Source organism: Aulonocara sp. 'chitande type north' Nkhata Bay, linkage group LG18 (genome assembly GCF_057382095.1).
Source record: "Aulonocara sp. 'chitande type north' Nkhata Bay isolate Kocher_YH1m ecotype deep benthic linkage group LG18, A_spYH_male_GT1.1, whole genome shotgun sequence".
NCBI lineage: Eukaryota > Metazoa > Chordata > Actinopteri > Cichliformes > Cichlidae > Aulonocara > Aulonocara sp. 'chitande type north' Nkhata Bay.
In genome coordinates, this window is record NC_141361.1 from 22929559 (window position 1) to 22944244 (window position 14686).

The 14686-nt window shown below is 44.1% G+C and overlaps 1 protein-coding gene across 1 annotated transcript in view; it reads left to right on the forward strand.

The window, feature by feature from the left end:
* Window positions 1-2698: 2698 nt before the first annotated feature.
* The window catches only part of LOC147308553 (potassium/sodium hyperpolarization-activated cyclic nucleotide-gated channel 2), a 37531-nt gene continuing 25543 nt past the window's right edge, over window positions 2699-14686 (forward strand). Inside the window, exons 1-3 of the mRNA XM_086271413.1 lie at window positions 2699-3875; window positions 6815-7238; window positions 10110-10271. Of these exons, the coding sequence (XP_086127539.1) occupies window positions 2704-3875; window positions 6815-7238; window positions 10110-10271 (1758 nt within the window). The 5' untranslated portion in view covers window positions 2699-2703. The remainder of the gene's footprint in view (window positions 3876-6814; window positions 7239-10109; window positions 10272-14686) is intronic.

The window sequence follows — 14686 nt, forward strand, 5'->3', positions numbered from 1 at the left end:
TGACTAAACGCACTCAGTTGCTGCTATGTGATTGGCTGATTAGATATTTATGTTAAGGAAATAAGTACCTAATGAAGTAGCTGATGAGTGTATTTATACATATCATGAATGACCGTGAAGGCAAAATTAAGAGCACGAAGATGACTCTGATAGATCATTTACAACATTACAAGTTCATTTGAGGCCTGGTGTTCATAAAACCTAAATCTGCACTGATAAAACCTTCAAGCCTTGAACTACTTCCCTGAAAGGAACATGCCATTCTTGGATTTCTGTCAATGTGTGAAAAAGACATCAGACGTTCCCATTGAATTAAGCAGCCCTTAATAATCAGGTGGCGTCTGAGTCACTGCAGCGCCCTGTGAGGTTTTCAGATTCAAGTAAATGAATATAAGATTGCTAAAGGACTCCAAGTTGTTGGTACAAAGTAATGAGGTGCCAGCACGTCAACGCAATTACAGAAAGCTTTTGGTGACTTATTTACACAAGCTCGACAGAACTGCTGTAGTGGAGAAATGTTGTATCACTAAGCCTTAGAACTTTTGGGAAGACTTACAGATCATGTGATTCCGCTTTAGTTTTTAGAGTTCTTACCTTATGGGCCACACAAATAAGGCCATCACTTAGTCTTCCCAATATGGGCTAACACATGTGGTTTGATTAATGGATCAACCTTTATAGCATGTGCGTTCTGCCCTTGTGTTCACCAACATGTTTCTGGGCCACTCATATTACCTACCTACTTGTTGAGAGTTTCTTTTCTGCTACCTACATTAATTTTCCTGCCTCCCTTTGGTCTGGAATTAGCTGGAAACCATTTGAGAATGTCAGACCACTACATCACCACTACCAGGAAATTAAACCGAACCTGAGTGCTGCTGCACATTTTTGACTAATGATGCAAGGGGAAGACTGCAGAAAGAGGGAGACAGAGAGAAAGACGACATGGGGGGGGGGGGCAGAGATGACTTCTGAGCACTGATAGTAAAAGATAAGAAATTTCTGAGATGTTGCAGATCAGATCTGCTAAGTGGGATTAGTTACTGTATATTCTTGTGTAAATGCCAGATTCTGTGAAGCACCACAACCATTTTTTTTTAAATATATGTGGCCAAAATTGCACCCAACCAAAACTAGAACAAAGAAAAGAGGCTAGCTACTATCTCTCCTCTGGTGGCAGAACACTCGATTATCGTGGCCTAAATCTGTAGAGATGAAGCTATACCTCTGTGGCTTTGGCTGGTGTTACATGTGGGTTCAGACTATCTGCTAGTCTGGAACGTGGTGATGCCAGTGGATATTTACTTGTTCACTATGTGGAAGCAGCTGGTGTTGTGCTCATACTTTGCAGGTGAAACCACAACACAGTCGTTGCAGTACATGACATCTGCTGTGTATTCTTGCCGACCTTTGTCACAGGTAGTCTCTGCCAGATTATGCAGTAGCTGACTCCACTTCTGAGTGTTAAGTTGTTCTGTTTTTGTGGGTCAGGTGTTGGAGAAGGACAGGAATAATTGATTATTCCTTGGTATTTCCTTTTCATATAAGAGTAAGCATTTAAAAACAACAACAAAAAAAAGGGCCAAATGTGGACAGCACCAGAACAGAAGTTTTTGTTTCATGAGCTGTATACTTGGCAGTGGTTAGCACCTCACAGCTAAAAAGTCCTGGGTTGGAATCCAGCTTGTATCCAGAGACTTTCTGTGTGGAGTTCCCCCCGTGTCTGCGTGGGTTCTCTCTGGGTACCCCGGCTTCCTCCCACAATCCAAAGACAATCAGTTAGTGGGGTTAGGTTAATTGGTGATTCTAAATAGGTGTGAAAATTGAATGTGAATGGTTGTCTTCTCTCTGTGTTACCCCTGTGACAGACTAGTGACCTGTCCAGGGTGTAGCCTGCCTCTTGCTCTATGGCAGAAGAGAATGATGGATTGTATGTTTTGAATGTAAGAAGCTTTATACTGGACCCATTCATATTTTGGATATTTTTTACTAGACTCAAATGTGTAGCAATAAATAAGTTGAATGAATAAGAAGAAAAAGCTTTTAGGACAAAAATCAATATTGTGAGTTTCAGCATGTCCCCTCGGGATCTTCAATGCACTTTGTTTTTGTAGAGAAATGAGTCCAGACTGTAGATCTGTTGCTGGTTTTGAACATGTGCCATGGATAACATTTGAGAGCTTTGCCAGAATCATAAAGTGAATTATGACCACTAGAGGGTGCTAAACACCAGCTAAGGCACCAACATGCTTTAAGGAAGATTGACATTGTCAACGTCTTACAGAACACATGAATTAATTTCAGTTTGCATTGACGTTCAGGGAAAAACATTCAGTAATTGGCAGCATGTCAGGTATTTTCTTTTTTTTTTTTTTTAGATTTAAACATGACGTTTAATTCATGTTTAAGGTAATGACTGAGAGGCCTCAGCTGGATGCAGGCTGAACTGAATTTAGAAGAGCACAGGCTAATGGTGTAATGACATTTGACGCAAAGAACCCAATTAATTTGATGCTTAATCATTTCTGACACAATGACTAGTGAAAATATAAGTGCAGTAGTTTGCAAATAAGTCACGTCCACCCCTCCCTCTCTCCTTTCTCTCCCCCCCATCTCTCCCTCTCTCTCCCCCTTCTTCTCCTCTCCTTCCTCGCTCTATCTCTGATTGGCTTTCTTCAAAGATAATTGGAGGCAAAATTTGATATGCTCAATGTCATGGACAGGAATGAGGTTTCGCCGGCGTCTGCTGCCACCATGAAAAAGAAGGCGGAGGGCGGCACTGGATGCAGCCACATCAGCGCAGCCAAGGCTGTCTCATCCAAATGCACGCGGAGCAACAGCGGGCAGAACTGTCTGGACCCTGGCTCTCCCGGGGCAGCGAGCGCTAACCTGTCCGGTGTGCCCAGCAACGTCGTAATGGACGAGACCGAGGACGGAGAAGAGGAGTCCAAGTTTCAGCATCCGCGGTTGCGCCGAGCTGGGGGGAGCGGCAGCGGCGGAGGCGGAGGAGGAGGCGGCAGTATCAGGATGAAGAACTTTACGCCAGGAGGGGGAGCCTCGTCCTTGGCTTCCAGGAGAAACTCCAACAAGGAACCCTGCCTTACGCACACAGAGGACGCTCCTGCCGCCCCACGGCCCACTGCTGCCTCCAGAGCTACCGAGACACCCTCTCCGGGCGATGCTGCCCAACGCGGCGAGACCTGCAGAGCTTCTGGGGTGGAGGCGTCGGAATCAGCGGTCGCGGTAGAGGTTTTAAACGCGACAGCGGGTGATGGTTGCAACGGCGTCGCTCCAATTTCCAGCATGAAATGCAACAAAAACGGAGAATGCAGGAGGGACTCGGGTACCGGGAGCCTGCGCTCAATCATCTCCAAGACGGAGAAGCAGACCGGGGGATCGGGGAGAGCCGAGGACGGGGGGAGCGCCAAGCGAGGAGCCTGTAACTCGACCACCGCCAGCATGGACGGCTCGATCACGCCAGGCGGATCCCTGACCGGGGGGCACGGAGGAGAAAGCGCAAACCCCGTGTCCAGCGGAGTCCCCGAGAAAAAGGACTCCAAGGTGTCCTTCTCTAACGCACCAAGCCGGAAAGCCTCGTCCTCGCTACACGGCCCGGCTCAGACTCAGACCCAGCAGCCGAGGAACTCTGTCACTTTCCAGAAGCCGGAGGATGGCCCGGCAATTGTGCCCGCCGAAGATGCAGAACCTCGGGGAAGCCAAGCCAGCTTCATGCAGCGGCAGTTTAGCAGTATGCTGCAGCCTGGAGTTAACAAATTCTCCTTGCGCATGTATGGTAGTCAAAAAGCAGTGGAGAGAGAGCAGGAGAGGGTAAAATCAGCTGGAAATTGGATTATCCACCCTTACAGCGATTTCAGGTAAGAGCTGTGGGTGCGATTGGTTACATGAGGGGCTCGCAAGGGTCCTCATTGTCATCTACAACTTACTTTGCAGTGAGTAGCCTAACCACTGGGACTCCTTGGAAACACATGCATTTATTGTTCGGGGCTGCCAGCTGCTGGTTTTTCATGCCGTCCCTTATGATTGAACCCGCAGAGATTTAAAACGATGCATTGCATCGGACCGCCTGTAATCCCCCCGCCAAACAACCTGTTGTCAGGCAAACCGACTTTAGCGAAGAGTGTCCTTTCAAGGTTGTAAACAAACCCATTGTAGTCCACACTATAGCATGTCTGGGGTGCTCAACAAGCTAGGCCTGCTAATATACCTCGACTTTTCGTTGCAGTGCGATCTCATTTAGCAAAGGGGACAGCGCTCTGAAGCTGCCTTCATTTAAAATGCCATTATTTCTTTGAGGATCCGGATAAGGTGTGCAGTGTAGGCTCTACCACAAAAGCTTGCTGACAGGATGTATATGCATGTGTGTGTGTGTGTGTGTGTGTGTGTGTGAGTGTGTGTGCCTGCGTGTGTATGTGATGCACTCAGTAATGGAATGTCACCTTGAGCCAAGTGTGCGGAAACCTCAAGCATGCTCACTGGAGACATATCCGCCTGTAAGACTCCCCGGATTGTGCATTATAATGACGGATGCGCTCTTTTGTATTGCGGCTCAAACGCCGATGACCCAGCTGGACATCCAGCAGCTATTTTGTCATTCAAATATTTTGGAGGAAGCACCAGAGAAGAGGGCTCCTCGTGATTGAGGCTTGCCTTTCAGCGTTTTATTATAAACGTATGAGTCGCCTGATTGAATTTGGGTCAAAAAACCAGCAGGTTTGACTCTGGGGCTGGATGGGTTGGTTTCAGCACCACAGGGAGTGGACAGCTCCCATCTCATTTGGAGTCGGCTCGCGCGTGTGAGCGCTACGTTTAGACCCCCATCACTCATCATCCACGCTTGGCCCTTTCGTATCACGTAACACCGTGTCAGGATACCAAGCATGAGACATAACTTCAGCAGCAGAGATGCAATTTGACTTTGTAGACCTTTGTTTAGCTCGCAGACTCCCACTCCGCGAGAAGCTAGCGGCCTCCCCTGATACTTATGCTAATCAATGCATCTTAAAGCAACAAAGTTGCTTCAAATATCATCATCGGGGCGGTTATTGTTGTTGTCGTGTGGTGGGGGAGTCAGTTCCTGTTGCATAAGTCGCAGTGTAATGACTCAGCGCTGCACCTGTCCTGCAGAGCTTCCTGTGACGGGATCAAACCTCAACACTTTGCTCTCTGTCCCATTTACCAGCCTGTCACATCAGCACTGGCAGTAAGTAAGCGAGACTGTCGTCCTCTTGATATCAATACCGTAATATTGTTGAGAGTTTCGTATAAACGAGCCCTCATTTTCTGTTGTTGGGGCCCAGGAGGGCTCAAAAACACATTTAACACAATCTATGCGCGACTTTTTGTGACAAGAGAATACAATCATGGATTTAAACAGATCATTCAGAATTCAGAAATAAAAAATAATAAAAATAGTGAGAAAATCCCTCTGTTTGCAGTCTCTCAGACTCCAGATGTAAAACCTGAGAGAAAACAATCGATATCTACTTGCTGATCTTAATAATAGGCTACTTCCTATGCAGCACTTCCTCACTCAAATCCTAAATGCATGCATCTGTGTTATTAAATTAAAGTAAATCAAAAACATGAAACATTTCCTTGTTTGTTGCTGGTCGCAAATTCAGCTTATATTCATACATATCCGGTTTTAATGAGGTCTGAACAACAGAAAGAAATTAAAAAGGAATTTTCTGGTCATTTATATTCCCTAAATACTGATTTTTAAACATGCAGATGTATAAGTGTTGGCAGGACCCTAAACAATGAAGACGGTCCTGCCAAATGCAACATTAACAGATTACATCCTTCTCTTTCCACCCAGTCTATGTCCTTTCTTGTCCACAGTCTTGTTACCTACCGTATTGACTACTGCAATTCTCTTTTGGATGGTCTCCCCCCCAAAATCCCTCCATAAGCTTCAACTGGTTCAGAACTGCTGCTCGCATTATCACCAGAACCCCCTCCTACCAGCACATCACCCCTGTTCTTCAGGAACTTCTTCTGCTAACCTTCTCTAACCTTCTCTGCTCCCAGGCTGTGGAACTCTCTACCCCCAGATATAAGAAACATTGGTTTTCTCCCCCAGTTTAAATCTCAACTCAAAACCCATCTGTTCAAATCTGCATATTCACTGTGAACCCACTGTTTGTTAATTTTATCTTATGCTTTTGTTTTATTGTTCTTCATTGTCTTTGTTCTATTATGTGTTTTTATCTATTGTACAGTGTCCTTGGGTGTCTTGAAAGGTGCTTCATAAATAAAATGTATTATTATTATTATTAAGAGGCAAAGCCAAAGTAAAACCCAGTGGTTCAGAAACGAAGATGAAAAGGCCTTCCATGGTTTAACCCATCATTTAAACATTTGCATTTAAATTTTTGAGTTATTACAGGAACAGCAGTGCTACATGTCCTTACTCACACAAACAGTGATAATCATTAGATTCCTTTTGCTTTGTTACAAAAATCTAAAATGTGTAAAGAAATCGGTTTAATGCTGATTATAATTCACATCAGTATCGGAAAAAGTAAGTATCCCCCCCCAATTATTCTCTGCATGCTCATGCTGGTAAAAAATACCACTTTGGCTGCACTTTGTTTACACTTTTCCATTTTGAGCCAGGCAGTCTCTTGTGCCTATTGCGTTTCCACAGCAAATCCCTCTTCTCATCTGACTCTATTTTTGTCTTTTCTTCCCCTTTCCCCTCTTTTCCCCTCCTGTACTCTGTGCACACACCCATCTAAAATGCACTGTCACGCACACACATCCACTTCCACTTCACACACACGCCTGATAGGTTCTACTGGGATTTTACAATGCTGCTTTTCATGGTGGGCAATCTGATCATCATCCCCGTGGGCATCACCTTCTTCAAGGACGAGACCACGACGCCCTGGATCATCTTCAACGTGGTGTCCGATACCTTCTTCCTCATGGACCTTGTGCTTAATTTTCGCACTGGAATCATCATCGAGGACAACTCAGATATCATTTTGGACCCTAAAACCATTAAGAAGAAGTACTTAAAAACTTGGTTCATTGTAGACTTTATCTCCTCCATCCCAGTGGATTACATATTCCTTATAGTAGAGAAGGGGATCGACTCAGAGGTGTACAAGACTGCTCGGGCCCTGAGGATCGTCCGCTTTACCAAGATCCTGAGTCTCCTGAGGCTGTTGAGGCTCTCCAGATTAATACGCTACATCCACCAATGGGAAGAGGTAAGGGCACACATTTCATAGCTGTCCATGAGCTAAAACATTATCTCAAAACTCACAGCTACACAAGAAGAAACCCCTAGCTTAGTCTGTGAGAAAAGGTCAGTGATTTTCCTCCAATATGCTGATGTTGGCTCATGGCCAAACCAACAATCTGCTTCTCTGGCCTGCTCTCCTTCACCTGGAGGCCCAGGATCAGTGTTCTCACCTGCCACCTGGTGAGAAAAATATAATGTCTGCAGGATGTTTGCGCGCTAACAAAGTTTGCATTCTAATTACTGTTATTGTAACACCATCCTCCTAACCTTCTGTCTCCATCTGACCTGGCAGTCCCACAGGTGGCACTTAATAAGCAACCTATTACCAGGGCAAACATAGTTAATCAATTAAGAGACCGGAGGAAGAGCAGGTGAAGTAGAGACAGCGATTATCATAAGCAGCACTAGGGGGGCTATCGACTGTGATTATGTGACTAATTATTCATTTAAAGTGATTAGAGTTAGGTGAGATGGCAGGTCTGCACAGACCTGACTGGTAGACTCTGCATGTGAGGATGGGTGCTGTTGCTAGGATGCTTCTTGAAGACAAAACCCAAAGCACCAGTCCTGAACTTCCTGGCCACTCAGCTATTATTTACTCCATGAGAGGGATACACCTTTGTGGGCCCCTGCCCCAGCCCCTCACCAGACTCTCCTCCTCTGCTTTAAGAGGAATAGCCTGGGAGACAGGAGGTCCAACAGTGTCATAAGATCGCTCTACTTTTTATTTATGCGAGTATTGGCAGCCTGGTGCTGGCATTTTGCAGTAGTGAGCAGCACAGTGGGGCTTGGTTGCTCACTTGACCTTTGGATAATTGGATTTCTGAAGATATTATGTGATATGCACATAGAGTGGTGCATGATGGGAAGTAATACTTGCACGTGCGAAGAATAAGAGCGGCGATGTAGTGGAGAGCGAAACACTGGCACATGCGGGAGATGCCCATTTCAAATGCCTGTTTCCAGTTTATTTTGAAAATCCAAGAGTTGAAGCTGTGAGCTGTTTTTAGTTCCTGTAACGTTCTCGGTGCTGTCCGCAGTTCTGAACACCTCAGTGAGCCAGCACAACATGACCGTGTAATCCTCCTTGCAAAAATGATGACCAACTGCTCTATTTTGTGAGTCGCTGATTGATAAAAAGTGACAGTGAAAACCTCATAAAGGTTAAAGCTGCATTTAGAAAGATCAGCACATGTGATTCATGTCCAGTCTCATTCCTCATCACTCCAGTCATAGAGTATCACTTCTCCCTCAGTTGCACTGAGTAAGAAATGACCCATTTCCTGTTCCTTCATAGTAGACTAATCAGACCATTCTACGTGTTTTATAATGAAACGTACTGTCACTTCTGCACATTAAGATCTCATACCTATTATTAGTGCTTTTAAGCAGCTATTAGATGCTAAGCAGCATCACAGTTTTGATTCTTGAGGTCAGGCAAGTGATAGATGATTGGCCTAAGTGACTGTCCAGTGATGGAGGATGATTGATGTGCGAGACGACACAGACTATCAGTTGTTAAGGCTCATGATGGTCCCTGTCCATCACGCTGTGTGCATGTGATGGCACGTCTGTCTCCGCTGTTAGTGTATCTTTTGTGCCCGCCGGCTTGCGTGAGTGTTTTGTATATGGGCTGGGCCCCATGCGTGCTGGCGCCTCAGATTGATGTCACATATCTCGGTGTAACGAATGCGCTGCTCGCTCCTGCTGTGTTTGGTTTGAAACTGATGGGAAGCTGTCTCCCCTACTCATTGATTAAACTTGGTGGAATCCAAAGAAGAGTGTGAAGCTGAGCAGGAAGGCAGCTTCCCAATAGGAAATGAATTTATAGTAGATTCTTAGCAGAGGGGCAGTTGACATGGTCAAGATTGAGGTTCAAAAGTGGACACGGTTACTGATACACACACACACAACACACACACAAGAAGACAAACTGGCCGGGGTTATGAATACCAACATGGAGAATGAAGAGGCTGCAGAACAAAAGGAAGCTGTGTTGACTCTGTGACACAGAGTGAAAGAAGACACACAGAATAAAGACACGGCGAGGAGGAGGTTAATAAGGTACAGTGGGATGAATCAGACACTAACAACTGTGGACAGAAAACAAAGGGAGAAAGTGAAAACAAATAAAAAGGAAGTAGCACAAAGGGTGGTGGGTCAGGTAATCAAATCTGCTCAGGACCATTCCTGAATGTGTGAAGTGACCAGGACGCATCCGCACGGCAGCCATAATAAGACCACATGATACACTGAAGCATCTTTTATGAAAAGAAAAAAGATCAAATTTGCTACTTATTGAGATTTTCCCTTGTGTGAAGATTTACATATAAAGGAAAAGCTTAATCGAAAACATGTTTAAAGTTTACTACAATTCACTTTGTATTAGCTGTATGTATCCTTCTGTTTTCAGCTTTTTTTTTTAAACATCCACGATTTTAAAAATTAAAATTGTCATATATACGAACTGCCTGAAACAGCACGCTGGAATGATGTCCGATAGGCATTTTGTAGCCCATCTGGGCATTGTAGTTTCAACATTGCAGTCATTTGTTCAAGAGTGCAGCACTACCAAGTTTTTCTTTTACGAAGTCCTTATAAGTTCCCCTTTCCTTGTCCTCATGATGTTTTCCATTAAGATCAGAGTAAAGCAATTATGAATTGGAGGTAGGGGGAAATCATTTCGACTGGTTGAAATGCAGGCAGCTGGAGAACACATAGCGCCGAAGTCTCATCAGATAAAACTTACGACACTGTCAAGAAAGCCATAATTACTGCGTTCATGTTCCAATATAATCTTACATATAAACTCCTCTCCTTGCCTTGCTGTCTCCAGATCTTTCATATGACCTATGACCTAGCCAGCGCGGTGATGCGGATCTTTAACCTGATCGGTATGATGCTGTTGTTGTGTCACTGGGATGGCTGCCTACAGTTCCTGGTCCCCATGCTGCAGGAGTTCCCATCGGACTGCTGGGTGTCCCTCAACAAGATGGAGGTACGTATGAGGGAATCATGACTAGGCACGTAGGACTGCACATATCAGACCAGAACTGGGCTTGCTTCTTGTAACCCGAGTGAACAAGAACTAACTGTGGTCACAAGGTATTGATCGAAGCGTCTCGCTGTCATCAGAAAATATTGGCAAAATCTCAGTCAATATTTTGTGACCATGATAAGCTCTTTCTTGTCTTTCACTGCGCAGGAAACCCCGGTGCTTTAGAAAGGTTATTTGGAGAAGGGAAGCCTCAAATTGGCCTCAGAGATTTTTAATACTTTAGAGAGGAACACCACCAATTTTCCACTTGTGTTTACAGGACCTTGCTAAATATGTTAAAGAAAGTTGCACAGTGCCCTTTGTCACTTCACAAAGCCGTGTGAAGTGTGATAAATGTCAAGTGATGGCACTTGAAGTTACCAGATATCATCTGTCGCCCACTCCTCAGCTCAAAGCTACATCAGGCTCCACCAGCATAACACAGCTGATTCTCCAGTGTGGGTAATATGGGCAGCAGGAAGGAGGCATGCAAGCAAAATGACAATATCTCTGTTGTGCTGCCTCAGTAGCTTGTTTTTATTGGTTAATCTTTTTAAATGATGTGAGCACAAAAAATATTAAGACATGAACATTAAACAGATCTTAATCGTGACCAAACTACTTTACAAATAACCGTGTATGATTCAATAATTTATAATATTAAAATTAATTAATATTACTGATACCAGGGCAGAAAATCATTATTAAGCTTAGTGATCACTGCTGTGTATGATTCAGGAGGAAAAGTGTGTTCGCCTTTCAAGAAAATCAAGGATATTACTCATATCACAACCTTGTCATTGGCAGAAAACAGCTATAGCTTACCAACAAAGAGGCTGTTAAAAACAAACCTGTGAGATTTAAGTGCACCTCTACATCCCTCCGTGCCTCCTCTTCAGCACGGTGGGGCGATGACAGGAAAGATAAAAGGGGAAAATAGAGGGATGGGGGAAATATGGCCAGGCAGCTGGGCTCTTTGTTGCCATGTCTCTCTCAGAGAGATAAAAGCTGTTTGTTTATAGGTCTGTCTGTCAAACCAGCCTTTTACTGAGCAAGAGGAGACCACACCAAACCCAGACACGAGGCACAGGTCCAAATGGGGTTTTAAACAGATTGGGTCCTGCTCCCAGACACCGTCTGGGTCAGCCACGACGGCTTGTAAATTCAGATTTGAAGTATTTCCTGGATGAGAGGAGGGACTCTTGTTTTTAGTGCTGTACAAGAGTAATTCTGGTTGGAACAAGTTAATGGGATGATGAGGGTAAACATCCTCTTTGCCATATTGCTGAGATGAAAAGGATTCACTTTTTGTTTGATGTGTCAGACTGAAACCTACTGCAGTTTTACTGATGTTATTTTGTAGAGCTGGGTCACCGAAAAGTTGCTCCTCTAAATAAATGTAGGTACACATATTTATATGCAGAAATTTAGAGACTGTAATGAGTGGAGGTGTGTTCGCTCACCCCCGAGGCTGACTATATCAAAACCAAGCCTTTGATGTTATAGATGATTAAAAATCCGTCATGCATTGCCTTGACTGTATCAGCTCTATGCCCTACACTGAAATACACACCACAGTACCAGTATAACAAACACCCCTGCTTCTTTGAATTTATCCATCCATCCTTCCATCTAGTTTCTTAATCACTTGTCCAATTCAGGGTTGGAGCCTATCAACAGCTGTCATGTCAGAGGGTGAAAGGCAGTGTGCAGAGAATAGGAATAAGACAGTCAAATTGAAATTGCGACGATTTATTGGATCTGAAATGATTAGCTCCATTTGTCGAGCCACAGAAAATTAAATCAGCAACTTAATGACAACAGATGAAATCTTTTGGTTAGCTGTAAGTACCAAATATTCACTACTTCTGTTGCTCACATGACTTATGGCTAATCTCTTTGTTTTACATAACTGGACATTCCTGGTAAATCAAAATAAGAAATTTGAAAATGCTGTTTTGGACTCACAAAATAAAAAACTAACGACTTTTGTTCATATCGGCCCACAGTGAGATTTAAAAATGTCTATCAAATATTGATAACATCATAAATTAGAGAGTACATAACGGCAATAAAACTGTGTCAGTGACACAGATGATTTTGGACCTGTTGTAAAAGTTGTCGACTGCACTCGACCAACTTTGATACAACGCAAATGAACCACAACAAATAGTACATCCATTTTAATCATAGCAGGAACAGGGGCCTGCTCAGTAAATGTACTATGGTACTTTGGAAGACACGGACCTCCAGGGTGAAAGAGGTTAAAGGCCTAAAGAACTCACCAACAGAATATCCAAGAGATCCTTCAAATTAGTGCACCAACATGCAGCTGCTATGTAAAATGTAAAGCGCGTATCTAACAATGACAACTAAGAAGCACCACAGATGCAACAGCAACACAAGTTCAAAAGTATTTCAACTTTTCTAAACTTATAGGCTGCACAAAAGGCAATCGTGCTCAGTACACGCTGCAGAGTTTGAAGTCCATGATGATGGAGTCTGGGCCTGACAGGACACTGACTCCTCCAGTGTTCTCTCCTGCTGTATAATCAAAGACAGCCGGTCTCCAGAGAGCCGTCACTCTCAAACGAAAGGGCCGCTCTGGCATGGGCTACATATGGCCACCTGAGACCACCCCCTATTGAGTGGCTGACAACTTGTAACATTAGCCATTGTGTTGCAGCCAGGCCATCCATCATGGCTCACACCCTACAGTGGCTCTGGTGGTGTGGAGCCCACAGGCAGGACCCATGGAGGGCGTTGAGAACACTCTGTAACTCTGAATGACATCCACCAGCTAATAATTGGATTCAGTCAAACTTGTACTACCTCAGGGAACATAGGTTGTTTTAGCAGTACACCCAACTTCCACCCCTGTATTGAACTCAGGTTATATTTAGCGTGAGCTTTACTCTGCTTTATCAGCCACTAAGTTAATTTCCATGCAAGAGTGCTTATAGAGCTCGGCTGCATTATAGAGTACAGAGGCGACTGGGTAATAACAGTGACAGTCATGCTAACTGACAGAAATGGGGTGTATACTTTCAACTCTGTAATTACAGCTGTGTGTGCACCCATCCCTTCCAGTACCCACATCACAGAGGCGTCTCTTTCCCATTATCCTCCGTTTCCTTCAGCTTTGCAGTACAGTGGTCTGCTTACTTTAGTGACAGTAAGTCAGTAATCACTGTGTCTGGTGTGAAATCATCTGATTTACTCATTGCAGTTAGTTTGACCAAACACCATCACAGGTTTGCTGTGGGATATTTCAGATTTGATTTGAAGTACTCATTAAGCCAGTTATAGCAATATACACATGAAGAGCTAAATTTGCTGTCTGAGCTCTAAATTAACTCGAAATTAGTTGGTGGTGTTTGTTTCGTGGGAGAGGAGAGGGAAAAATGGGATTATATCGCAGGTGTTTTTGTTTTGTACAGCCTTACTGAGCCGAGTACAAGGAATGCAATAATATTATAGCCTACTAAAAGAAGTTGTATTACTGAACAAGTAGCTATGACATCTAATTATGCTGAAAGCCACTCAAGAGGAAGTATTTTGAAGCCAGTGTAACAGGAACTTTCCCTCACGTGGTGTTGTTAAAAGGACTAAAGTGGGCTCCTGACTCAACTTATTTCCCTTACACACACACACACACACACACACACACACACACACACACACACACACACACACACACACACACACACACACACAACACATTTTCATATCTTAGTGAGGACATCTAATTGCGATAATGCTTCCCCCTAGCGGCTTCCCCAAACCCTAACCATCAAAAATGAATGCCTAACCATAACCCTTAGCCTAAACCTAACCATAACCTAATTGTAACCCTGACACTAAAACCACATTTTGAGTCTCAAAAATTCCTTCAAACTCGTGGGGACAGGCATTTTGTCTGCTTAAGTCACCGTCGGTCCTCACAAGTATGGTAGAACTACAATTTCATGGAGGCTTTTCACAAAGATGACAGTTGCCGTGGCCACCATCAAAAAATATATGTACACTTTATTAGTTCCACCCCTCTGGTATTGGTTTGTACCCCCTTTTTCCCTCACAGCGGCTTTAATTCTTCATTGCACAGATTCAACAAAGTGCTGGAAACATTCCTCAGAGATGTTGGTGGTTACTGACATGCTAGCATCACACAGTTGCTGCAGATTCATGATGTGAATCTTCTGTTCCATCACCTTTCAAAGCTGCTCTATTGGATTGAGATCTGGTGACTGTGGAGGCTATTTGAGTGCAGTGAACTCACTGTCCTGCTCAAGAAACCAGTTTGAGCCATTGGTACAATGTGGTCATAAAGGGATGGACCTGGGCAGCAACAATACTCAGGTATGCTGCACCCTTTA